This window comes from Eumetopias jubatus, unplaced genomic scaffold (assembly GCF_037043125.1).
Source record: "Eumetopias jubatus isolate StellerSeaLion01/CBP00866 unplaced genomic scaffold, mEumJub1_p1.0 scaffold_4, whole genome shotgun sequence".
Classification (NCBI taxonomy): domain Eukaryota; kingdom Metazoa; phylum Chordata; class Mammalia; order Carnivora; family Otariidae; genus Eumetopias; species Eumetopias jubatus.
The window spans coordinates 49,528,221-49,556,175 of NW_028274810.1; the positions used below are offsets into that span (position 1 = coordinate 49,528,221).

At 34.9% G+C, this 27,955-nt stretch overlaps 2 protein-coding genes and 1 pseudogene across 3 annotated transcripts in view; 1 reads left to right on the forward strand and 2 right to left on the reverse strand.

Moving 5' to 3' along the window:
* Positions 1-5,287, reverse strand: part of SRSF11 (serine and arginine rich splicing factor 11) — a 43,504-nt gene extending 38,217 nt beyond the window's left edge. For both annotated transcript variants that reach the window (XM_088022391.1, XM_088022392.1), the window contains exon 1: positions 5,203-5,287. The gene's annotated coding sequence lies outside the window, so the exon portion shown is untranslated. The remainder of the gene's footprint in view (positions 1-5,202) is intronic.
* A 136-nt stretch (positions 5,288-5,423) lies between these two features.
* The window catches only part of LRRC40 (leucine rich repeat containing 40), a 54,143-nt gene continuing 31,611 nt past the window's right edge, over positions 5,424-27,955 (forward strand). Inside the window, exons 1-5 of the mRNA XM_028102539.2 lie at positions 5,424-5,592; positions 20,114-20,295; positions 21,374-21,447; positions 24,266-24,392; positions 27,481-27,604. Of these exons, the coding sequence (XP_027958340.1) occupies positions 5,442-5,592; positions 20,114-20,295; positions 21,374-21,447; positions 24,266-24,392; positions 27,481-27,604 (658 nt within the window). The 5' untranslated portion in view covers positions 5,424-5,441. The remainder of the gene's footprint in view (positions 5,593-20,113; positions 20,296-21,373; positions 21,448-24,265; positions 24,393-27,480; positions 27,605-27,955) is intronic.
* On the reverse strand, positions 8,651-9,098 carry LOC114208458 (cytochrome c oxidase subunit 7B, mitochondrial pseudogene; annotated as a pseudogene).

The following is a 27,955-nucleotide window of genomic DNA, read 5'->3' on the forward strand; positions in this document are numbered from 1 at the left end:
TACAATTGTGAATATATTCTGCCTTGAAATTTAAGTATCAAATTTTTAAGTAAAAATCTATTGATTCTGATTGTCAACAAACTACCAAATTATTCTTATATTCTCCTCTTATCAATCTAAGTTGACACTAAGAATAAAGTCTCAGTGATCATCATATTATCTTATTAAAACAGTTGGGGAGCTTTGTTCATATAGAACAATATTTGCCATGTATAATCATGTGATTTCTCTCTCTTTTTGAAGTATTGAGCAAATGAAGTTGAAAGCCAAATCCAATAGAGCAAAATTATCAGCAGGGAGTGATATAAAGTCAACTTTTAAAACAGTGGATTTAATTAAAACCAATCTTTAAACAGATTTATTTGATAGTGGTTTTGTATGTATTAGCACAAAGACAGGGGCGCCTGGGTGGCTCAGTCCTTAAGCGTCTGCCTTCGCCTCAGGTCATGATCCCAGGGTCCTGGGATCGAGTCCCGCATCAGTCTCCTTGCTCAGTGAAGAGCCTGCTTCTCCCTCTCCCTCTGCTGTTCCCCCTGCTTGTGGTCTCTCTCTCTCTCTCTCTCTCTCTGACAAATAAATAAATAAAAATATTAAAGAAAAAAACAATACAAAGACAAGGATGATATTATGAAGTACATTCTAGGGTTTGGTGCCCTATTTTCTCTTGTATTACTTTACTACTTTAAAGCAGGCAAATTCCAAAACCCTATAAAATTAATATTTTCAGTCAGAGAAACATTAATCTTGGGAAAATGAGCAAGAAAACAGCTTTTAAAGGTTAGGAGTGGGAATCACTGGGAATAATGGGACACATTCTCAGCTGATTTTAGAAAAGCCAATAAACATTTTTTAATGACATAAAAAGACTGCTCTATAACCACCCATTTCAGCTTTTTTTTCTCTTCAATGGAAAGAAAATAACTAAAAAATAAAACGAATAATAATTAGGGTTTAAAAAATATGTTTTTTAACTAGTTCCTCCACTTTTTCTTCAGAGGAAAAACACTAGCATGTAGAAGCCGTTTTATTTTATTTTAAAAAAGATTTATTTATTTATTTTATGGGGGAGCGGGAAAGAGAGATTTTTTTTAAGATTTTATTTATTTGAGAGAGAGAGAGCAGAGAGCGAGTGAGATGGGGGGCGGGGCAGAGGGAGAGGGAGAAGCAGGTTCCCCACTGAGCCTGGAGCCTGACACGGGTCTCCATTCCAGGACCCCGGGATCATGACCTAAGCCCAATGCAGACACTTAACTGACTGAGCCATCCTGGCACCTGGGAGAGAGAGTCTTAACCAGACTCCTCATGGAGCCCCATACAGGGCTTGATCTCACAACCCTGAGATCATGATCTGAGCCAAAACCAAGAGTCTGATGCTTAATTGACTGTGCCACCCAGGCACCCCATAAGAGCCTTTTCAAAAGAGTAAATGAAAATGATTATTTTCCCAAAACTGGTGGACTGAAATTCTTTTGTATTGAAAGCACAGAAAAATGTAAGACCCAACATTTGAATCAAATATTAAACTACCTAGAGCAAGCTCACTGCCTTATGACTCAAAAGTAAAAACGAAGGGCACCAATGGTTAAGCTTCCAACTCTTGGTTTCAGCTCAGGTCATCATCTCAGGGTCATGAGATCCAGCTCAAGTTGGGTTCCCCACTCAGTGCACAGCCTGCCTGAGATTCTCCCTCTCCCTGCCCCTCCCAATTGTGCTCTCTCTCTCTCAAATAAATAAATAAATAAATCTTTAAGAAAAAAAAGGTAAAAAGGAGATGCACAGAGGACATACAAAAAATATGCAAATAACTATTCTAAAATAAAATGCATTTTCTCCATCAGAAAAACATATCACACACAACTCACTAACAAAGTACAATTCAAAGCCACATATGAAACTATGAATAAAAATGCAAACTATGTACTGCCTTCAACGAAATAGTATGGAATATTTCCTACTGACTACTTTTTAAAAGTTGGTAGTTATAGCATGAATGGAAAATATGTGAAACTGCAAACTGAAATTTTTAAAGGAAACTAAAAGACATGTAACAAACACCTGAAAAATTGAATATTTAAAACATGGAGAGGGGCGCCTGGGTGGCTCAGTCGTTAAGCGTCTGCCTTTGGCTCAGGTCATGATCCCAGGGTCCTGGGATTGAGCCCCGCATTGGGCTCCTGCTCAGCAGAAAGCCTGCTTCTCCCTCTCCCACTCCCCCTGCTTGTATTCCCTCTCTGGCTGTGTCTCTCTGTCAAATAAATAAGTAAAATCTTAAAAAACAAAACAAAACATGGAGAGCCCCTGTCCTACATAATTTTGTTCTCAATTTTAATCATTTAAAACAATTTATTGATAGAGGGACAAACATAGAGAAAACTTTGAATAGTAAGTATATGAGAATGTAAAAAATTCAACTCAAAAAACAATAAGCAATATATGTTACGTTCAATAATGACAATCAATAATGACAGCATTAAAAAGTGAAATGTTCTCTCAATAAATAACTTTACCATAAAACAGTAGTTCCCACTGATTAGGCAATATTCTGAAAGATAAACATAATACTAATTCAAAATAGGCTACATCTAAATCTGTTAATTTACAAAAAGAAACTTCCTAGAAATGTCTGCAAAGCAAATTCACTTTGCTCTTAGTTGATAACATTTTTAAAACAAATGTGCTTAAAAATTTTGCACAAGTACCATTTTTCTTTACGTTTCTCAATTTGCCTATATAAATCCATCTTAACTGTACTTTTCAGCTTTGAAAAAATAACATGTAGCAATGTTCCTAAGAGTAACACAGACATGTTTGAAAATGTCCTATTAAACTGTAACTGTAGAGGTAAGCCACTCTATCTTACTTTGATAATAGTTTCCGTTATGAAACAGAACAGCATTTTTTGGCTGATGTAATTCTTAGGTTCATATAGTTTTTGTTTTTTCACTTTCTTTTTTCATTTGGCAAAGAAGATAGACAAGGGAAACCTTTCATTACTTTAACAAAATGAATATAATAAATTGTAGCTAGGCAAATTCTGTTACAAACAGTAGCTATGCAGTAGACTCCAGCCCTTGCACAGGAGACATCCATTTCATATTATTTAGAAAATCCATTTTTTTTTTTAAAGCAAACAATTTTGCTGAAATGCTCAACTTGAAAAAGGGTTGGGTTTTTTGTCTGCAATGCATTCTTCCTTAAGTAATACAATTGATATAGAGTGCTAAGTCCCACAAATATAAGTATATATACCTATACTCTCTCATTAAAGAAGCTCAATTCAAGTTGCTTAATCTGCACTTGCTACACAGGTATAATATACAGTGTACTACAGATATATACTAGTAAAATTTTTTATATATGTCAGTTTATATCTATTGAAGTTTACCACAAGTATATAGTCACTTGGATTTTCAGAATTACTTTGCCCATTAAACAGAATTATGCTTCTCTTTTACAAAATGCAGCAATGTTTACTATAATTAAGCATCAAAAACAAAATATTTAACTTTAAATAGAAGCGCAATAAATGAAAATATTATACCTTGCTGTTATTTTAAAAAATATTGAACTAAAAAAGGAATCTATGATGGGGCAGGGGTAGTTACTGTAAACATTAATACTTGAGCAATTCATCCTCCAAAGGTAGGCTGTTACACCCTACAAAAGAGGAAAAGTTTTTTTCTCTAATTAAAAAAAAAGACAAAACCCTCTTTTTAAAACATAATTGAAGTGTCCCTTAAAATGGTTCTAGGATAAAGTCGTTGAAAATGATGAAATAAAAGCCACTAGGCAAATCATAATGATTAACAAGAAAAACTTCGGAGAGAGACTTAGGTTCATATTCTTGGCTATACCACTTAGAGAAACTTGTGACCTTCATTCAGCAAGTTCCTTAATCCCTTTCAGCCTCAATTTCTTCAAATTGGCTATTGCACTGAATAAGAGATAGCAAAGGAGGTATTATTAGCACTGAACCTGGCACTTACCCCTCAGTAAGGTGGAAATAATCATTACTGTCCAGATAAACTTGGGGTGGGGAGGATGCTCATTAGTGACCTTGCAAAAACTAGGGTCCTTGCATTAAAACCCACTCTGCTTGCTTGGTAGTGTAACTACTGGTAGTTTTCTGCTATTCACTTTTAGTGTAAAGAACTCTAAAGAACCAAGAAGTAAAAGTGAGAGGGGGTTAAAAACCGAATTTTACAGGTAGCAAGAACCTGGACTCAGGCAAAACTCTGTGCTGCAGAATCTGTCAGTGGGCCGTCATCCTACCTTTCAAACATCCTACCGATCCCCAAGTTAATAGAGGGTTAGGAGGATATTTCCCGGGATATGCCTTTTAAAGCAAAATCACTTCAGGCAAAAGAAAAGTCTAGCACCCAGCACAGTACTGAAGATGATGAATTCCTAATTATTTGTCGAATGAATCAATACAGGTGTACATTTCAGACAGAAACTAACTACCCGGGAAAACGGACGTATTGGACAAAATCTTCATTTTCTATCCTGGAGTCCCTTTCCTCACCAAGCACTCAATATTTAAAGCTCTATCTTCACTTATTTCAACAAACAAACGAACAACAAAACCGAATGAGATAGGAATTATTCCTAAATTCACTAAAAAGAAGTAAGCTTTAAAAACGGGCAAATAAACTGCCTAGTTAGTTACACGGCTGGTAAGATACAGAAGCAGCTGGGATTCGAACTCACATCTCCTGGGCTCCAAAGTCCAAGCTGTTTTCGCTACACTAAAGTTTGCGTCTCCACTTGTCTCTGTACACCGTCCAGTGGAGAGAACATTTATCATTAAGCTTTCTTTTTCTCCTCTGATGCCAGCTCTTCCATTTCACACTACCTCCTATTCTGGACCAGAAACTAAATACAACAGCAGGCAAGGTGCTCTAATTCTAGGAGTCCGGGTATACGCGCGAAGAACACAAATCTGTTTTACTTGTTACGCCGGACGAAGGTCCTGCGCCACCACCACAAACGACAAACACACTCTAGGGTCCAGAGAGGCTGCAGACCGCGCCCAGGTCTCAAGTTTTAGTCAAGGCCCACGTTCAGGCCAGGCGAGAAGAGAGGTTATCCTTCCCTGACACCCTCGCCAAGGCGGGAGCACAGAACAGAAGGCTGGAGTCGCAGCAACAGTACAAACAATAAACCCTTAAAGCCCCTCTTCAGCCCGTTAAACGCACTTACTTGAGCGAAGTAACTGCAAGACACAAGGCCGGCACCGGCAACGGGAAGGGCTCCTCTACGCTCCAGCCCAGGCACTGACGGTGACGACATCGGGGCCGCGCCGCGGAGAGCGAAGGCCCGTCGCCAGGCCACGAGCACAGCGCACGGAGCGCGCGCTCACGGCAGGGGCGGGGTAGCACGCAGGCGCCACCTTTAAACGTCACGCGCGCGGCTCTGTTTCTGGACTAAAGGGTTTGAACATGTCGAGCCTGAAGGGAGTGGCGGAGCGAGATACCCGAGTGGGTTTCAGAGCTGAGAGGGGAGACTTCGGTGCTTCAGTACCGCAGGGGCTGTTAAAGGCAGCGAGGAAGAGCGGCCAGTTAAACCTGTCGGGTCGGAATCTCAGTGAAGGTAAGATCCAGAGGTTCGACCAGCTTGTGCTATTAGAAAGCACTTGCCCCTGGCCGACTCCCTTTCCTTCGCCTGCTTTTTTTGACCATCTTTGCCACAGTCTCCTAGCCAGGACCCCCGGGCTCTAATTCAGGCACCCATCACATTCCCACTGGTTCGGTCAGGCCCGTTCGGTTCCTACTTTTCTGAGCATATTTCTTAAATTGAGGATCAGGATAGATGCCACACAAAGTGAATTTGAGACCATCCTCAAAAACCTAGTAAAGATCAACAAGCACCTCTCTGGATACCATGAATGAATAATAGCCAGATGCTCTTGTGATTGTGTCTTGTGTAAGGGAGGGATTGGGGAGAGAGAATATAGCATTCTTCCTGTAATGTTTTTCTCTACTTATATTCAGGTTTTAGGCTATCTGGGATTGAAACCTTCCATTTTCCTTATAATGATTGCTTTTTTATTATGTCATATATAGAGTAGACCAAGCAAATACTTTCGGAACAAATGAAAGGGTATATGACGTAAATTCTCTGCTCTATCTGGAAAATCTTTTAATCAGTGGAAACAAATATTTTAAAACTACAGATGTACATACACATTTGTTTTTCTCAGAGGCTGGAACGTTTTCCTTGATACCCTTCTAGGGCTTTTTGCTTCCTGTAGGACTCTGCTCAATGGTCACACCTTCAGACAGGCCCTTCCTATCTACCCTAATCAATAAATATCATTGCTAACAGTATGGTTTTTTTTTTACCTGTTTAATTTTTAAATAACATTTATCACTATCAGAATTTATATTATGTATTTGCTTATTGTCTTCCCTGCTCTCCCACTAGAATGTTAGTTTCATGAAATCAAGGAGCTTTGTGTTATTCATTGTTGTCTCACTAACAACCAAAATAGTGCTTGGTTCATAATAGATTCTTATTAAATGTTTGTGGAAGGAATAAGTGAATGAATGAATATTTCTGAATACTAGGTGGTGTACTGGAATGTACTTTTTGATTGGATCCAGATGATTTTGTCTATTAAAATTTAAGGGAGCAAATGAATTTTGACTCTTAACTCCATGATGACATGATCAGGACTGTTTAGGTTATAATTGTGTAAACAGAGCCTACCACAATACCTGGCACATACTAGGTACTCAATAAATTATGTTGAATGAGTGGTTGTATAGTATTTCATAGAGGAGAAAAATATAGGAGAAGAACATGGTATTTGTAGCTTATAAATCAAAAAGAAATCCTTGTTATCATAATGTAGAATGTGTTTATCTAGCTATAGCCTTCAACATCTCTTGTCGTTCAACCTTTGACACCCAAACCTCTGTAATTCTGAAACATGTATAGCCCCTTATGGAGCCATGCTCCTTATCTGCATATCTTGGCTCATGTAACTTTTTTTTTATTATTTTTTAAAGATTTTATTTATTTTTTTGAGAGAGAGACAATGAAAGACAGAGAGCACAAGAGGGAAGAGGGTCAGAGGGAGAAGCAGACTCCCCGCTGAGCATGGAACCTGATATGGGACTCGATCCCAGGACTCCAGGATCATGACCTGAGCCGAAGGCAGTCGCTTAACCAACTGAGCCACCCAGGCGCCCCACTCATGTAACTTTGAGATGCTTAATCTCACTGTACCTTATTTTCTCATTTATAATGTGATAGTGATAATAGGGCCTACTAAGATTTAATTGAGATAATACAAAGTCCTTGGTAATAAAAAGGACACAGTAAAAATTGTTATCATTTTTATTGCTATCGCTGTTAGCATTGTAATAGCTTCCTAAATGCTTTCCTGGATTTCTTTAAGTCTCACACTCTAAAACAGTGTCCTCACCAAGAGTTATCTTTCTAAAACCTGGATCTTATTATGTCACTCACATTTAATGACTCCCCATACATCATAAGATTCAGTATAAAGTTCTTAGTGCAACATACAAAAACCTTTTGAAATCTTGCCCTTAAGTATTTACAAGGCCCTCCCATCTTTTCTCAGAATCCTATACTTCAACAACAACAGTAATGAAAAATTCTTTTCCCCAAACAACTAATCTTTTAAAACAATCTTTTAGGTTGTAGAACAACAGTCTCTTTAGAATAGTTTTAGGTTTCCAGAAAATTGAACAGATAGTACAGAGTTCCCATATACACCCTTACCCCAGCTTGTGGTTTCCCTTCATTACCATCTTACATTAATGTAGTGTACTTGTTACAGTTGATGAACTAATATTGATACATTATTATTAATTAAAATCCATAGTTCACATTACTGTTCACTCTTAGTATTGTACAGTTCTTTGAGTTTTGACAAATGCATAATGTCCTGTATCCACCATTATGGTATCATATAGAACAGTTTTACTGCCCTAAAAATCCTCTGGGCTCTACCTATTCATTCTGGCAAGCCTGGCAGCCACCATTCTTTCTGCTCCTGTAGTTTTGCCTTTCCCCAAATACCATATAATTGGAATCACACAATAAGTAGCTTTTTCAGACTGGCTTTTTTCACTAAGCAGTATGCATTTAAGGTTCCTCCATGTCTTTTTGTGGCTTGATAATTCATTTCTTTTTATCACTGGATATTATTCTATGGTATGGATGTGCCATTTTATCCATTTACTTTTTGAAGGACATCTTTGTTGCTTCCAGCTATTGGCAGTTATGAATGAAGCTGCTATTTGTGCTCAGGTTTTTGTGTGGATGTAAATTTTCAACTAATTGGATGTAAACCTAGGAGTGCCATTGCTAAATCATATGGTAAGACTACGCTTAGCTTTGTAGGAAATTGCCAGACTGTCTTCCAGAGTGGATGTAGCATTTTGCATTCTCAACAGCAATGAATAAAAGTTCCTCTTGTTCTACATCCTTGCTGCTATTTGGTATTATCAGGTTTTTGGAGTTTAGCCATTCTATTAAGTATGTAGTCCTGTCTCAATGTTGTTTTAGTTTACTATTCCCTAATGACATGTGATGTGGAACATCTTTTCATAAGCTTGTTTGCCATCTGTATATCTTCTTTGGTGTGGTGCCTGTTCAGATCTTTTGTCCATTTTTTTTTTTTGAAGGTTTCAAATGTACTTTATTTCTTCAACCATGCCATACTTTAATGGGTGCACAGTGCTTTTACTTGGCATCAATTATGAGTTGGTTTTGAAACAATTCAGTATTACACCAACTGGGATGTTTACTGATCTCTCCATTCCTTTGGGGTGACTCTGCCAACAGGGGACAGGTTCCACTCTATTCCAATTTGTGTTGCTGTATATGCCCATACAGCAATACAGAAAGTGGCTCCACTAGCTAGTACGGCATTACCATATTTGTCATGGAAATCAGGTGTCCTTTTCTGGTGGCTCTGCCTTGCCATTGTTTGTGGAATGCTTTGAACTCGGAGATGACTTAGAGCGGTTCTGACTATGGGAAACATTCTGAAGCTGAAGATACAACGGTGCAACTGTAGCTGCTGCTTTGCTACAACTTCGTCCCAAGTCTCCTTGCAAAGAGCCCTGAAAAAACTTTTTTGTCCATTTTTTAACTGGGTTGTTTGTTTTCTTACTGTTGAGCATGGTTGTCCTTTGTCTTTTCATGCTGCATGTCTCTGTTCAGTAAGTTAAGGTTCAATGAATAAGTGATACATAAAAGGCCAGTGGCCTGTTAGTTAGGATTTTTTAAAGTCTGTGTTATATGACATATAGATGAAAGCTACATAAGTGGTTTTGTTTTTTGACATAAATTAGTTGTAGAAAAATGATTACTATTTTCTGATAAACTTTTACTATCTTGTCCCTTTTACTGTTATACTTTTTAAAATATCCTCATTTTTTAAAAAGTCTTCTTCGGCTGCCTGGGTGGTTCAGTTGGTTAAGCATCTGACCCTTAATTTCGGATCAAGTCCTGATCTCAGGGTCCTAAGATCGAGCCCCATGTCGGGCTTCACACTGGGCATGGAGCTTGCTTAATATTCTCTTTCTCCCTTTCCCTCTGCCCTCTCCCCAAGCCCCCACCCCCCTTTCTCTCTCTATCTCCAAGTAAATAAATAAAAATGAAAAAGACTCATTACTTTTATTATTATCTCCAAATGTTATTACCTAAATTATGAATTATGTTCAAAAGCGATTATCAAACATGGCTTCTTTCTGATTGCTATCAATATGTATGAGATATCATGAGATATTTTATATGAAAGACATGAGATAATAAATATGAAAGTGTTTGAATGCTGTGGGGAGTTACAGATACTTATTTAAATTGCATTTGTTATATATCTGCTATCTTTGTTTCTTCCAGATATCGTGAAGAAGAAAATTAACACTTCAAACAATTTATGGTCACATAGGCATTTGAATATAAGTTTTATTCAAATTTATTTATTAAGAATTGCACTTATTGAACAAATAACAAATCTTTGTGTTGTACTCCAGGTCTTTCTTCCCTCCGTATTTATGCAGCAATTTAAAATTGCTCATGTCCATTATTTCTATATTGGAAAAATAGAACCTAGCCTTTCATTTTGATGTATATAACCCAAAACAGTTAAAATTCTGTTTATTCTTTCTTTTAGATGGTGGCCTTGAATTGATTCTTCTTAGTGGAAGCTCTAAGAGCAGTGAGACATTTTATTACCCTAGTAGGGTGTTAACTGGTACCCAGTACACCTTAATTTCTACCTGTAACTGAAATGAGTACTCTTGATGGCTTTTAGTACCCTTTCTTTTGATAGGCCATAGTTCTTTTATGAAAATACCCATTTATCATTTTCTTCTTTAAAAAAGCATTGTGTCTACTATAGAAAACGTATAATTTTATAGAAAGCATAAAAAGGGAAAATAATCATTCAGGGTTAGTCACTGTTGATATTTTGAAGGTTTTTCTTCTAAAATTTTTTTGTGTGACTGTGATGCATAATTTGCCTTGTGTTTTTTATTTTAAACAAATTTAGAATTGCACTGAGTCCTGCTGGACTTCTTTTTGGACATTTTTTGATGTCACTTGAATAACCTGATTATTTTTAATGACTGTAATATTTCATCTTATGACTACTATAATTTACTTAAACATTTGAATATTGTTGGCAGTTTTAAAGTTATCATTCTTGAGTGTCAGTTCTATAAACTGACAAAGGCGTGCTGAAACAAAATAACTGTTAATAACCAACTTCAAAGAAGAATATTAGAAATATTCTGGAAATTTTTGAATGACAGCTCTTTTTCTGAACAAGTACACAAAAATATATCATTGTTTGATTTAGTATAGATACTGCAGCTTTTTCATTGGATCAGATAAAAGAAAGATGGAGTTGAAAAGGAGGTATTGATTGTTGCCTTGTGGTTATGTGACATTGGTAGAATAGTAGTGTAGAAAATATTTTTGGGTGATATATCAAAAACTGAATGAAAGTAAAAGGTACCAGAGTTTGGAACAAAAAGAATGCTGTAAATTTTAAAGGAAACCACATTGTTGAACTGACAGGAGAATTGGTAAATGGATACTTTACTAAACAAACCAATTAAATTTGTTTGGAAACCATATTATTTGAAAGGGAAATATGGGCATAAGGGTATCCTTATTTTGAAGAGAGCAGTTTGGTTAGTTTACATTTGTGGAATTAAGTAAATAGGTTTAGGGCTTCTAGGCATCACGATGTCATGCCATCTGTTTAAAGGTACTGAGAATTTGCATTTTTCCGTATGTACAGTTTGTTATGACACAGTAAAAAGTGTAACCTAAACCATATATTTCCCAAGTTTTAAACAACCATCCTTAAATCTATATTAACTGTGTTCTGCTTTACTATTTAGCTTAACTCTATTTTGACTACTTGTTGTCTTAATCGAATTTAATAGTCTAAATAGCTAATAAGAATTAATCAAAGTATCAGATTTTAATAACAAATAATTCCAGAAAGAAACTATTGAGTGGATCATCCAAATAAACTGTTCTTGAACATTCTTAGAAATGAAAACAAGAGGAAAGTGTTTTAATCTGTATATAATAGCAGAATCTTGAGGTAAACCTTTAGTTTTTAGTATACTGAAATCCAGGGAAGTCTGCTTGTTTGGGTTATGAAACAAGGAACTAGATGGTTAATTGAAAGTGCCATTCCTATTTCTTGGTCTGTTAAAATAGTTCTGAACTTAAGTGTTTCAATCTCTTAAGAAGTGTATCTCAAGTTACTATCAGTGCCAAAATGTGTTTAATAAATTAGTACAGAACTTAAACTTATCCCTATATTAATATGTTCACTCATTTGCATTTTAGTATGTTTTCTTGAGTAGGAGAGGACGGGGGGTATTAGTTAAGTGAATGCCATCTGTCATAGTTATTGTCACAGGAAAAGTACAGATTGGAAAGAATGGAATTACAGTTTCAGTGAGGCTTATCTTCACTATAAAGCTGAATGTACCCTCAAATTAAAGTACAAATTCAAACTTGTTTTTCTCTTAAAGTGATTGGTAAAAATGTTTTCTTTTTTATATGTTAAACATTGTTGTTTTTGTTTTTGTTTTTGTTTTTTACAGTATCCTGCTGGACTTCAGGAGAGAACAGTTCTCTTCATGCATTCTAACATAACCATGACTCAGGTGTTCTAAAACACAAAGATACATTCCTCTGGGTCAATCTCAAGCTGAAACTGAGTTAATGCCTTCTATATAACTATTTAATTTTACTCTGGTGGGGTGTGTGTGTGTGTATAAGTATGTGAGTATATTTGTTTCTTATTAAACTTTAAAGATAGTCTGAAAGTGACACTGCAGTATTGTGGATCGTCAGTATGGGATTCTTTCTGTAATGTAAATGTGGAGAAATTTGGAATGTTTATCAATGAGCTTTCCCTGATCTTTTACATAGTGCTGGACTTACTGCTTTATTCCTGTAAAATCCTCATAATTTGGTAGAGGGCTTAGTGAATGGTATTTGTAGGATAAGCTGATATAAAATATTGTTCTGCTCCTAGCAAAAGACTTTTTGTATTACTACTGCTGCATCCTACCTAGCTTTTATGTTACTGTGGGCCCCTCTTATTTAATCGACAAGGAAATTGGTAACCAGAGATGCTGGATTACTGGCTGGTTTGATTAGTTGCGCAGTTTAAACCAACGCTTAGTTCTCTGACTCTTTGGTCAGTGATACATCCATTATGTGATACGGTGTATTATAGTTTAATATATTTACAACCTTTTAGCAGATGGAATCTACATATACAAGGGTACAGACCTTAATAGGAATGATTACGATTTTCTACTTTAAGGAAATATATATACTATGGGTGATCATTATATCTATGTGACTGTTCAAAACCATCAAAAAAGATTTTTAAAATTCATGGTTTGTTGCTCCTGTAGTTTACTGGCTACACATTCTTTTAGCCTTCCATGTAAATACCATTTTAAACATTTTTTTTTATTTCTTCTCTGTTTCTTCCCTTACCCACTTCTAAGTATCTTCCCCAAATTAGGCAGTTCTTTGCCATCAACTCATAGGTAGTCCCCATTTCTATAATTAGCTATTGTCAGTAGAAGATAAAGTAATATGCACCAAAAACATGCAAAGGAATCTTTTCTCAGTCTTCATTCATGGCCATTCTGTTCATTGTGGAAGCCTCTAGTTACATATGGCTGTTTAAATGTTAATTAACCAAAATTAAATAAAATTAAAAATCATGTTCTTTAGTCACCTTAGCCACATTTTAAGTGTTGTATGCGGCTAGTGGCTACCATATTGAATAGTGCAGCATATAGGATATTTCCATCATTGCAGAAAGTTGTATCAAGTAGTACTGTTTGAAACAATTATCATCTTGTGAGAAATATATATATCTGTGTGTGTAGGTGTATATATGTATGTGTATTTATGCATATATATATATACCTCAATTTGTTTATTCATTTGATATATATATATATATACAAATATGGGAATATATGCATACATAAGATTACCTTGATATATTACATCATCTTTATTTTATTTTGAGTTAACCTTATTGGGGTATAATTTATAAACACTATGCATCCATTTTAAGTATACCATTCAGCGAATTTTGACATATATATATGTACACACACACACACACACACACACACACATACACATACATACAGTTGTGTAACCACTACCACAATAAAAAATATAAAGTATTTCCAACACTCAAAAAGTTCCCTTATGCCCCTTTTTTGTTAGTCAACCCCCACCGCTAATTCCACACAACCAGTGATCTGCTTTTTATCAATATAGATTAGCTGCTTCTAGAATTTCATTTAAATGGAATTATACATTTGCAATTTTTGTTCTGTTTTAGGCTTCTCTTGCTTAGTATGTTTTCTGAGGTTCATCCCTGTTGTTTATATCAGTAGTTTTTTTTACTGTTGAGTAATAGTCTGTTGTATGTATATACCTCAATTTGTTTATCCATTCACCTGTGATCAACATTTGATTTGCTTCTAGTTTTTGGCTGTTATGAATAAAACTGCCATGAGCTTTCAAGTAAAGTCTTTGTGTAGACATATGTTGTCATTCCTGTTGAGTGACATACCTGGGAGTAGAATTGCTTGACATATAGTAATAAGTGTATATTTAACTTTATAAGAATTTACTGAGCTTTTTGCTCCTAGTAAACATGAGAGATTCATTTGCTCCAGATCATTACCAACACTTTGTATTGTGAGTCTTTTTGACATTAGCATTCTTGTGCTTGTGTTGTAGTACCTCCTTATGATTTTATTTATACTTCCTTAATGACTCATGATGTTGAGCATCTTTTTCAATGTTCATTGGCCATTTGTATATCTTCTGCCAAGTGTTCAGATTTTTTGTCTATTTTTAAATTGGGCTCTTTGTATTTAAGTTGTAAGAACTTTTATATTTTGGGAACAGAAGTACTTCTCAGATATCTATCTCTATTGATATCTAATATATTTTCCTGGTCTGAGGATTAATGATTTCTTTAGAAAAACGTAAGTTTTCAGTTTTGAGGAAGCCCAGTTTATCAGTTATTTTTCTTTTGGGATTTGTACTTTTTCTATACTAAGAAATTTTATCCATCCAGGGGCTGTGAAGATTTTTCTCCTCTGCTTTCTTTTAGAAGTTTTATAGTTTTGTCTTTCATATTTAAGTCTATGATCTATTTTAAGTTAATTTTAGAGTGTGTCATAAGGTAAAGGTGGAGGTTCATTTTTTTATCCATATGAATTTACCATTTGTTGTGCCATTTGTTGAAAAGACTATTTCTTATTAAATTGGCACTTCTGTTGAAAATAATTGATAATATATTATTGCATGGAATATTCCTGAACTCATCTTTTCTATTGATTTATATATCTTTATACTAATACACTGTCTTGACAAGTTTTATGGCAAGACTTTAAATCAAGTACCATTAAGTTCCACAACTTTTTTCTACTGTTTCAAAAATTATTTTATCTATTTTAGTTCTTTTGCATTTTGTTAATACATTTTAGAATCAGCTTGTTAATTTCTGTGGAAACGCTGTCCGAGATTTTGATTAGGACTGTGCTGAATCTGTAAGTCACCTTGGGGAGAAGTGACAACTTAATTAGTTTGTAATGTGGTATATTTATCTGCATATCTAGACCTTCTCTAAATTTTCACAGCAATATTTTTTATTTTCATACCAAAGGTTTTGCATATATTTGTTAAGCTTAGCCCTGAGTATTTCATCATTTTAGATGCTGTGTCTTACAAATCTTTAAGTATTTAAAAAATATTTTCATTTATTGATTGCTAGTACATAGAAGCACAGTTGATTTTTGTATATTAACCTTGAATTCTGTGGAATCTCTAAACCCATTCCATATAATTTTTTTAGATTCCTTAGGATTTTCTGCATAGATGATCATGTTTTCTACTAATAGAGATGGTTTTACTTTTTCCTTTCCAATCTGAATGCCATTTATTTATTTTCCTTATCTTACTACATTGGTCAGGACCCAGAGTAAAATTCTGAAGTAGTGATAATGGGCGAAAGCACTTAGTCTTTACCATTATGTATGATGTTAGCTATATGCTTTTCATAGAAACCCTCTATTAGGTTGAAGGAATTCCCTTCAGTACTTAGGTTTTTGAGAGCTTTTTCTTGTTTATTTTTGTCAGATGCTTTTTTTTTTTTGCATTTCTTGAGAATCATTGGTGTCTTTTTTTCTGTTAATATGATAGATCTCATTGATCTTCAAATGTTAAAACAGTCTTTGATTCTTGATGTAATTCCCACTTGATTCTGATGTATTTTTTTATATGTAGGTAATAAATTTGTTAAGGAATTTTGTTATAGGAACTCTCTATAATCATTAGGGAGTTTGTAGTTTTTTTCTTTTTCTTTTTTTTTCTTTTAATGTCTTTGTCTGGTTTTGGTATCAGGCTAATGCTGGCTTTATAAAATGAGTTAGGGATTGTTCTTTCCTCCATTTACTGAAAGAGTCTATGTAGAGTTAATATCATTTCTACTCCAGATGTCTGTTAGAATTCACCAGTGAAGCCATCTGGGCCTGGAGTTTTCTTTGTTTTAAATATGTTTTAAATATTTAAATGGGAATATTTAAAATAGCAAATTCAATTTCTTTAATAGATGCAAGGCTATTCAGGTTTTATATTGCTGTTGTTTTTTTTTTTCCCTCTTTCAAGGAATTTGTTCATTTTAATTAAGCTGTTGAATTTATAGATGTAAAGTTGTTTATAATATTCCCTTATCCTTTTAACATCTGTAGGATCTAAGGTGATATTCCAATTTTCAAAGAACAGGTATTGGTTTCATTGTTTTTTATCTATTCTGTTTCATTGATTTCCCCTCTATTTCTTTGCTTTTGTTTACTTTGGGTTCTTTTTCTAGTTTATGATTGTAGCTTAGATCATTATAAAATGAGATTATTTATGAAGCAAGACTGGACATGAGTTGATAATTGTTATAGGTGGGTGATGGATACATGGAGTGTTACTTCATTATACTATTCTCTAAATTTATGTATATACTTTAATATTTATGTATATACTTTAAATATTTGTGTATATACTTTAAATATTAGGTATATACTTTAAATATTACATAAAGCACTTGGGTGCTTTATGAGGGGCACTTGGGTGGCTCAGTTGGCTAAGTGTCAAAATCTTGGTCTCAGCTCAGGTCTTGTTCTCAGGGTTGTAAGTTCAAGCCCTATGTTGGCCTCCACACTGGGTGTGGAGCCAAATAAATAAATAAATAAATAAACCTGACTACATAGTAATTTTTTTTCACATTTATATGCCTATTGACATTTATCTTTACCTGATTGTATTTGTTTCACGCATTGGTAAGCTATTTTAGGATGGCTCTATAGAATTCCTCAATAATTAGGACTTTTTATAACTTTTAGTGGTTCTTTGTGTTTGTGGGTAGGAAAAGAAAAGTGACATGAATCTTGAAGCTATAAGTTCTTCAAGAAATTGGGATACCTCACAAACTGTAATGGGGAAAAGAATGAGCAGTATGTCAGTGTTTATGGTAAAGCAAATTGATACATATTCAGTAACAATATAGTATCAACAGTTATCCATTCCTTGATAGTTCCCACAAGGACAAATTTTGCTAACAAAAAAATCTGAAATAATGATAAAATTGTAACATTCATTTAGTATAGTTGATGGGTAACAGATATTTTCATTATGTTGTGTATGAATTTCTTGTGCTCCCTGCCTTCATCCCCCCAAAATTTGTTATTACATTGCTTTTTAATTATAATCATCTTAATGTACCTATATATAGGTATCAGAGAAAAATAGATGCACAAATGCTCTATATATTTTCTTAGGAGTAGAGTTGTGCATATCACATAGTTTTTTCTGTACCTTTTTGTGTGTTTTATATTGTTTCATCTTGCCTTGTTTTTCTGTTCTGGAAATTTTTGTTGGTGACTGAACCTGGATGGCACATTGGTGACTTATAAAAAATTTTTTCTCAAGAGTAACATTGATTTTTAGTCAAATACATGAACATCGCCAGTTATATGGATTCTTTTGGTGTCAATAAATTCTCATGCTAATCTGTAGTTGATCTCTATTCCTTATTCCCACTCAACCATCCATACCTATATACCAAAATAATAATAATAATAATAATGGTAGTACTGGTAATAGTAATAGTAGTAATAATGGTACATTTTATGGTGCTTTTGTTCTCAGAAAAGTTGGGGAGAGTGAATTCTTTTTATTTTGCTTTACTTTAAAAATAAACCTCTATCCACAAACAGAAACATGAATGGACTTATATTCTATAATATTCATATTATCTGGATTCGTTGGTAGAAGTATAAAGAAGAGGCTACCTAACCAGAGAGAAGGGGTAGGAAAGGGATCTTTTCATTCATTCTAATATGAATATAGATACCCCATTTTTTTTTTTAAGATTTTATTTATTTATTTAACTGACAGAGTGAGACAGCAAGAGAAGGAACACAAGCAGGGGCAGGGTCAGAGGGAGAAGCAGGCTTCCCGCCGAGCAGGGAGCCCGATGTGGGGCTCGATCACAGGACCCTGAGATCATGACCTGAGCTGAAGGCGGTCGCTTAACCAACTGAGCCACCCAGGTGCCCCTAGATACCCCATTTTTTTGAAGGAGTGTAAGTCTCATGGATTTCAGGAGCTTTGCTTTGCTTCTATAAAACCATTGTATCAGATTAGTAATCCTGAATTATACTTCGGTGTCCTGAATTTGAAACTTTGACCACAGCTTTCTATTTAGTCTCATTCTGACATCTTAGTCAATGACTGCAGGATATAACCACTTGTTGCCTTCATTAATAACCGCTGAAAGTTCTATATCATACTACTATGTAGTTCTACTTTTATGAAGGAATGAAGGACTTTTTTTTTTTAAGATTTTATTTATTAGAATGAGAGGGAGAGCACAAGAGGGGTTGGGGGGTGGGCAGAGGGAGAGGGGGAAGCAGGCTCCACACTGAGCAGGGAGTCCGATGTAGGGCTCGATCCCAGGACTTTGGGATCATGACCTGAGCCGAAGGCAGACGCTTAACCGACTGAGCCACCCAGGTGCCCTGGAATGAAGGACTCTAAAATAGTTTTGCTACAACGCTATAGCAAGTTAATACCTTCTGGAGTTTCAGATTTTATAGTGGTGAACCTGGACTCTCCCTGTTCAATTTATATGGTCTTATTTGCTGTGTTTAAGAGGTTACTGTATTTGCTGCAGTAGAATTCACACAATATTGTGTGATGGAGTAGGAAATAAAATTGTATGTTAGGTAAAATAGCAGCTACCAGAATTAGTTATGCCTTCCAAATGTCCCCTGAGAGTCAAGACAATATAGCTCTGCACGTGTTTGAATCCCATTTCTGCTACCTACTAGCTGGATAGCCCTAGGTAAATTATACATTCTGTGCCCCATTTTTCTTGTCTATAAATGAGAATGGTAATAGCACCTACCTCAGAGTTATTATGAGGTTTAAATGAGTATGTTAGAAAATTGCCTGGTATTTGTAAATGTTAGCTATTATTATTAGATATTATTATTACTAGTGCTTTCTCAGTATATACTCCTGTTATAAAACTTATGACATCACCTTGTAAATGTTGATTTTCATGCTTTTATTGTATTAGCATAATGATAAAGTCCCTTCTTTATTGTCTTATATATCTACTACAATGCGCTGTGCAGAGTATGTGTATAGTAAATATAGTTGAATGAAAATAAAAGTAAGGGGCACCTGGGTGGCTCAGATGGTTAAACGTCTGCCTTCAGCTCAGGTCATGATCCCAGAGTCCTGGGATCAAATCCCGCATCAGGCTCCTTGCTCAGTGGGGAGCCTGCTTCTCCCTCTCCCTCTATCTGCCCCTCCCCCTGCTTGTGCTCTTTCTCTCTCTGTCTGACAAATAAAATCTTAAAAAAAATAAAAGTAAGATTTAATATATAAAATACATATCACATTGGTTTTTTTAAAGATTTTATTTATTTATTTGAGAGAGAGAGAGAGAATGAGAGATAGCACGAGAGGGAAGAGGGTCAGAGGGAGAAGCAGACTCCCTGCTGAGCAGGGAGCCCGATGCGGGACTCGATCCTGGGACTCCAGGATCTTGACCTGAGCCGAAGGCAGTTGCTTAACCAACTGAGCCACCCAGGCGCCCTCACATTATGTTTTTGAACAAAATCAACTTTAGTTGTAATTTATTGCTCTTTTTAAAAAGTTTTTTTTTTTTTTTAAAGATTTTATTTATTTTTTCGACAGAAAGAGACACAGCGAGAGAGGGAACACAAGCAGGGGGAGTGGGAGAGAGAGAGGCAGGCTTCCCGCGGAGCGGGGAGCCCGATGCGGGGATCGATCCCAGGACCCTGGGATCATGACCTGAGCCGAAGGCAGACGCTTAACGACTGAGCCACCCAGGCGCCCCTAAAAAGTTTTTAATGTTTCAGAAAATGCTTTTCAATAGATAAACTGAATGGCTATTATAAAAGTATGTCACTTAGTATCTCACTTCTTGTTTTCTTTCTTTTTGGTGTGGTGGTGATGGAAATAGTACCTCAATGTGTCTGGAGAATAAATGTGGATATTCCTGAGGAAGCTAATCAGAATCTTTCATTCAGTGCTACTGAGCGATGGTGGGAGCAGACGGATTTGACCAAACTAATCATATCCAACAATAAACTTAAGTCACTGACAGATGACCTACGACTCCTGCCTGCACTCACTGTTCTTGATGTAAGTTGACTGGTATCAATAGGGCTTGTTAAAGAGACTCTAAAGGTAAATTTAGGCTTTGATAAGCAGAAAACACGTGTTTAATTGGTAGAACGTAAGGAAGAATAAATTATTGATAGGCATAGCATGATGGTTAAGAGTGCACTCACAGATCATAAGGCTTCCAATTCTGACTGCGTCACTTGATAGCTGTGTGACCTTGGGAAAGTTACTTCATTATACCTCAGTTTCCACATCTATAAACCAGGACTGACACTACTACCTATTTTTAAAAATTGTTCTTAGAATTGAATGCATTATTGCATGCAAACAGAATCCATATTTAACAAGTGGTTGCTGTTGCTCATCTTTTTTCTTTTATTGCTGTTATTTTTCTCTTCATCATTCTAGACGTTAAAGCAGTACTTGAAATTACTTTTTTTTTTTAAACTTCAATACTCACTTAAATTATTGAACTTCTTGTGTGTTTATTCAAGGACTATTTTTTAGTCTCATTGCCATGTCATATTGTAAAGCATGAGTAGTTTATTTCACAATCTGGAGTTTTGATGTACTTTACTTAGGAACATCAGAAATCTTCCAATTCATGTCTGAAAGTGTTGGATCTGGTCAAATTTCTAGAGAAGTTTTTATTTTCCTCATTTGCAAAATGAATGGATTGACTTAGGTGTTCTCTAAGTTTCCTTATATCTTAAAAATAATATGAGAACATAATAGAGGGCCCCCTCCTCTTTCTTTTCATTTTTTGTATATGTTGACATAAATTATACCACCAAGTGCTATTAGTTTCTAACCCTCTCATCTCTCATTTGAGATTGAAATTCCACTGAATGAGGTAAGGTTATTTTTTTTAATTGCAATATTTAAAATTGATGACTTATCACTTCATGACTTGTGAACAGGGGCTTAGTCAACTTCAAATTCCTTTTCTTCTTCTATACATAGAACAAATTAACAATACTCTAAGTATACTATTGAATTAGAATAGCAGAATTATTGTTGAAAAATTCTGTACAATGGCAAACTCATTTGGTGAATTAAAAGACTAAGATATTGACTGTTTTTTAATAACTTTTAGATACATGATAATCAGCTGACATCCCTTCCTTCTGCTATAAAAGAGTTAGAAAATCTTCAGAAACTTAATGTCAGGTAAAATTTAAGCTTATTTAATTTCAATATTGCTAATATAAGGGTGTAAATCTAATATTCTTTAAAAATTTTTTTTAATACTAGAAAATATTTTTGTATTAACTCAAAGTGGTAAAAGCAGAGTAAGAATTTTTATTTATTTTTTTTTTAAAGATTTTGTTTATTTGAGGGAGAGTGTGAGAGAGAGAGAGAGAACGGGGTGGGTAGAGGGAGAAGTAGACTCCCCACTGAGCAGGGGGCCCAATGCGGCACTTGATCCCAGGACCCTGGGATCATGACCTGAGCCAAAGGCAGGCACTTAACCGACCGAGCCACCCAGGCACCCCAGAGTAAGAATTTTAAATTTTCTCAGATTATTTTTGTTGAATTTTTTATTATTTTTGCAGAATTGCCTGCATGTTTTTCTGATTTTATAAATGTAAGGCCAGTTGATTTTTTTAAGTACTTTTTGTTTTATTTTATTTGTTTATTTAATTTTTAAAAAGATTTTATCTATTTGAGAGAGAGAGCACAAGTGGGCAGGGGGGCAGAGAGGGAGGGACAAGCAGACTCCCTGTTGAGCAGGGAGCCTGAGGACCTTGGGCTCAATAGCAGGACCCTGAGATAATGACCTGAGCCAAAGGCAGATGCTTAACTAACTGAACCACCCATGTGTCCTCTTTTTGTTTTATTTTTATGTAGCAATTTTTACTGGTTATTTTAGTAAGCTTTTTGTTGATATCTCAGGTTTTAAGTTACTTTTATATTCTAAAAAAATATCTAGGTTAAGCAATAGGAAAAAATTTGAAATAATTCTTTCATTAATGATGAAAAATGTCATGGTTTTAGTATTAGTAGCTTTTAAACTTTTCTGAGGACTCCTGGAGTTCTACAGATATGTTTCTGGTCCTTGTTGATAGGTATGTGGGAAGCCAGGTGGCTAAGGCTCTGGCTAACTTTATTTGACCTTTAATACACATCTAGACTTCCAGGAAATAAGTACCTTATGTGTATTACATATGTGCAGATTAGGGGAAAGGGATTTTGGGAAGATTTCATTTAGGAGATAAAATAAAAAGGTTTATTAAGTGTTCAAAACATAGTTTGAAAAACTGTGGTTCATAAAATTGGTATGGTTACAGATCTATCTAACATAGCATAATCAAGTCTCAGTATTCTGTGGGTAAATTAATTGCCCTGAGGGAAAACGTTTCCTTAAGTTACAGTCCTCATCTATTGAAAAAATTACAACAAATCAACAAAAATATCTATACATAAAAGGTGCTAGTTGTTGAGAGCTACATCAGAACCTGTTCCCCATCAAGTCCAAGGCAGGATGTGGCCTGCAAAGGCAAGAATGGGGAGGGTTGAGAGAATATATGAGGGAGTATGGATTGGGTATGGCTTTGGCTTTAGCTTTAGCTTCCAACACTTCCGAGTATAAGTGTTAGGATGGAGGAAATAGATGGGGAGAGGAATGGAGGAAATATGTAGCTAGAATTACATCTCTGCCCAACTACATCCCTGTGAAATCTACAAAGATTTCAATTAAGTGACCAACAATAATAACCAATTTTTGACAATTTTTTAGTGGTTTTTATTTATTTTAGAAGACATCTTTTGGTATTTTTGTTCCAACTAGTTTTATTTTTATATAATTTAAGGTTATTTTTACCCCATTATATTTCTCATTTCACCCTGTTATTTGTTAAGTAATTGTAGATGGCATGAAAATAGAATGGAATTCCTAAGTGAATATTTGAGGTAAATCTGGGAATAAATTAAATCAGGTCGTCTCTTAATTATAAGGGAGTGTATCATCTTCAGTGACTTGGGACTTCTAAAAATAAACCAAGTACCTCTACAGAAGGACTGAGCTGAAGGTAAAACTAAGTACAAAGAAGAGTGGAGTTGCACATTACATTCAGCTGGACATACCAGGCCCTTAAACAGAAATACCTATTTTTGTCTTGAGTGCTAGCTTAGAAACATATTCCCCATAGAAGCTGTGACTCCATTGTAGTGTATATGTGCCCATATCTCTGTCAGAATCCTAAAATCCAGATACAGGAGCGCCTGAGTAGCTTAGTCGGGTTAAGTGTCTGACTTTGGCTCAGGTGATAATCTTGGGGTCCTGGGATCGAGCCCTGCTTCGGACTCCCTGCTCACTGGTGAGCCTGCTTCTCCTTCTCCCTCCGCCCCTCCCCCAACTTGTGCTCACATGAGCACTACTCTCTCTCTCTCTTTCTCTCAAATAAATAAAATCTTTAAAAAAAATAAAATAAAATTCAGATACAGTATGAAAAATTAAGAGTCCAATGTATCCTCTCACATTGCGTATAAAATCAAGAGTAGGTTATAAGGAAGCAATCAAAAGTTCACAAATTATTTGGTTAAAAACCTTTATTTCTTGGGGCACCTGGGTGGCTCAGTCGTTAAACGTCTGCCTTCGGCTCAGGTCATGGTCCCAGGTCCTGGGATCGAGCCCCACATCGGGCTCCCCGCTCGGAGGGTGACCTGTTTCTCCCTCTCCCATTCCCCCAGCTTGTGCTCCCTCTCTCTCTGTGTCTCTCTCTGTCAAATAAATAAAAATCTTAAAAAAAAAAATAAAAACCTTTACTTCTTTGTTTTCTTTGAAACTCTCAATTTGATTACTTTAGATGACTATAATCTTAATGAGTTATATACTTTCAGGATGTGAAGTTTGATAAGTTTTTAGAATTAATAACCATATTTCATCTTTAAAAATGAGCCCATGTAGTTGGTTAGCAAAAATACCTTTACAAATATTTATTATGTTGTTACTGAATTACTCAGCATTTATTTTATCAATCAATAGCCATAACAAACTGCAAATACTTCCTGAAGAAATTACAAATTTAAGAAACCTGAAAGGTCTATATCTCCAGCATAATGAACTAACTTGCATTCCAGAGGGATTTGAACTTTTCAATTTAGAAGATTTGGTAAGTTGTGATTTTCCAATTTTTATATAATTTGGGGCTGATGTGATTTTTCATCAGGCTGAGAAATTGGATGTATGATTGAAATCATGAAAAACATGGACAAATGATTATAGGACTAGATTATCAGAAACTGCATTCAATTAGATTGCTAAATTAGTAATTGTAAATTTATTTTTCCTATTTTTTCTTATAAAATCACCTTAGGTTTTAATTTAAGAATAGAGTGTGGGAAGGGGGTGATAAGGATGACTGTTATTCAAAGGATTTTATGGCTTTGCAAAATAGGGGAAAGGTGTCTTTAGCATATAAGAATTTCCATTTGTATACCCATTCCTTCTTTATTGTCCCTATAACCCTCCTGTCCTTTGAGTGTTCAGACAGTCCCTTTAAGGCCTGCCTTTTCTTCCCTATTTTTCAAAATGTCCACCTTACCTCACAAAATTTTCATTCCATCTATGTCACAACCTAAATAGAGATAACCATAAAGCAATACAGATATTATTTTAAGAATAATGAGAATAATAGGCACATTGCTTTGTGCTTTACATATAGCAAGGTACATAGTTTTATCCCCTAATACAGATATGGAACTACGGTTTATTAAAAAAAAAAGGTACCTTATCTGAAGCCATGTAACTAATAAGTAATGAATTCAGGATTTTAACATGTCAGTTTGACTCTAAAGTGTATCCCTTTTTTTCTCCCATTATACCCCTGAAGGAGTAAGATTCCACTAAAATACTTGATCTGAAAGACTAGCTAGATTAGATTACTTGTTCTAATATATAATCTTTACTCCACATAGTTATCTCCTCTTACATTCTTGTTGTTTTACCTATTACATATTTTCAAAAACTTACGTCAATTTAGTCTTAAAGTTTATTTCTCATTAAAGGGGAAGTTAATTCTTTTACCTCTATTTTTTTTTTCCTGTAAATACATCCCCCTTGATATTTCCCTCATCTGCTCTAGTGTTTGAAATCAACATTTATAACCCTCCACAGCCATTCTTCAGTATCTGTCTTTCAATTTGATCAGATTGGAAGTAAGGCTTGGAAAGTCAAAAGCATAGGTATATATAATGAATGGCTAAGGAAGGGGCCATCAGATTTTCTTATAAAGTAATGGTAAAAGATAGCAATTGATAAATAAAAAAAGAAGAGTATTTAGATTAGAAAGGAAACCTAATAAACTGTAGCAGTTCCCAGTTGTTTCCTTTTTATGGGTTCCCAGATAGTCATTTGCATAATGAAAGGATATTTCAGTTGAGAATCGTATTATTAAGGACTCAGTATCAAATCATAAATGTGAGCAACAGTATATCACAACATTAGAAGTATAAGCATGTTTAATAATTTAAGCTAGTAATATTTCTTTAAGTTATATAAAAGCTGCTTAGCAATGGTACTAAATGAATATTTATTGAAGAAATGACAGCATAAATACTGATTAATTTATGTATAATGTACTTCTATTTTATATCTAATTTAATTATTGACTGCAATAATTAAATGGTTTTTTTTTTTTTAAGATTTTATTTACTTATTTAACTGACAGAGAGAGAGAGACAGCTAGAGAAAGAACACAAGGAGGGGGGGTGGGAGAGGGAGGAACAGGCTTCCCGCCATGCAGGGAGCCCGATGCGGGGCTAGATCCCAGGACCCTGGGATCATGACCTGAGCTGAAGGCAGTGCTTAACCAACTGAGCCACCCAGGTGCCCCTGCAATAATTAAGTGTTTAACTTTATTAGTAATTTTGTTGATTTGGGTTTTTTAAAATATCTTAAGAATTTGTGAATTAATATCTTTTCTGTATCAAAAACTTTTTTAAGTTTTTTATTTTGAAATAAATTTAGATTTACACAAATATAAAGATAATAGAGAGTTGCCATATACTCTTCACCTAGCTTTCTTTAATTTGAGATTTTACATACCCATGGGACATTTGAAAAACTAAGAATTAACACTGGTACAGTATTACTAACTGCACTACAGATTTTATTAAGATTTTCCCAGTTTTCCTACTAATATCCTTTTTTCTTTGTTCCAGGATCCAATCCAGAATACTGCATTGCATTTAGTATCAGTAACTTTTGATATTACAAAGTATTTATTTCATAGTAATCTGTTCATTCTTAGTGTTTAGAGTATTGGAATTGTAGATTGTTGTTTCCTGTTGATTATGATACATAATTTTGTGTTATTTATAATTGTATCTGTGTTTTATAAAAAAAATAGCTGGTCTAGTGTTTTCTACCTTTTACCATCTTCTTAATTGATTTAGAGTTACAGAATGTAATTGTTTAATGTTAGACTAAATGGGTCTTCAGAGAACAAGTTCCCTTAAGTAACTTTTTTTTATTCATTGTTGCAACTGGCCCTGCCTAACAGTTTGCTGATAGCTAATGGAGTACTTATACCGAATTCAGATGTCATAAGAGTTATCTGATTGTCTTTTAAATGGAGTTTCAAAAAAAGTTCTTTCTTAACTGTTTATGTTTTAAAGAAAAAACAGAAGCAATGACTTAAAAAAACAGATAATCTTGAACAAAGGAAAAGCAGAGAGTAGAGTAAACTTCTGCACTTAGTCAAAGCAGACTTGCTGAGGTCTGCAGAAGAACCGAGAGGGAATATTTTTTTCCTTAAAAATTAAAATGTCCATTTTCTCAGCTTTATTTTTTGTCTTTCAAGATTTTTTTTCTCTTGCAAAGACATTTTTCTTTTCATATTACAGTTTACCTATACAGTTTGCCTAATTATCCTAGGTACTCAATAAATATTAGATAGACAAATGGATTTTTTAATTAAAAACATGATGCATGATATAGCATGACTTAGCAATAACAGAAACCTTTATGTAAAGTATTTCTGAAGTCAGAATTCATTCTGATTCCTTTCTTGTGAAAGAAAGACAGGCTTGTGAAATTGTCAGTGAATGAGGGTTACAAAACATATCACCTTTGAAATAGTCTTTCTTTATGTTGCATTCTCCTCAAAATTCTGGAAACCCTTCGAGGGATCAATTATTTATTTATTTATCGATTGATTAATTGATTGATTGATTCATTCATTCTTTCTCCTTCTAAAGGATATTTCCAACAATCGTCTTACAACTGTTCCTGCTAGTTTTTCTTCTCTCTCCAGTCTGGTGCGGCTCAATCTTTCCAGTAATCAACTGAAGAGTTTGCCAGCAGAAATAAGTGGAATGAAAAGTAAATCTTCTCTATTTTAAAACATACATAAATGTGAAGTTGGTGCAACTTATATTTAGAAAGATAAATTTTAATGTTATTAGTTACAGGGAAGTAAAATAATAGATTTTATGCGGGTCAAACAAATAATAGCAAGTAGTGAGATTTTCTCCAGACCATTATTGTCTAGCTTGACTTCCTAAACAGTTCCCACGAAAAGCATATTTTGGCATATTAAAAAGAGGAAAATAAAATATGATTATGAGTTATGGTAAAATTATATACCTGAGATATTGATTAGGGTTTTGAGCTATGTTATCTCTTCATTCATTCAACATTCACTAAGTTTATTCCCCTTTAATAGGAGATTCT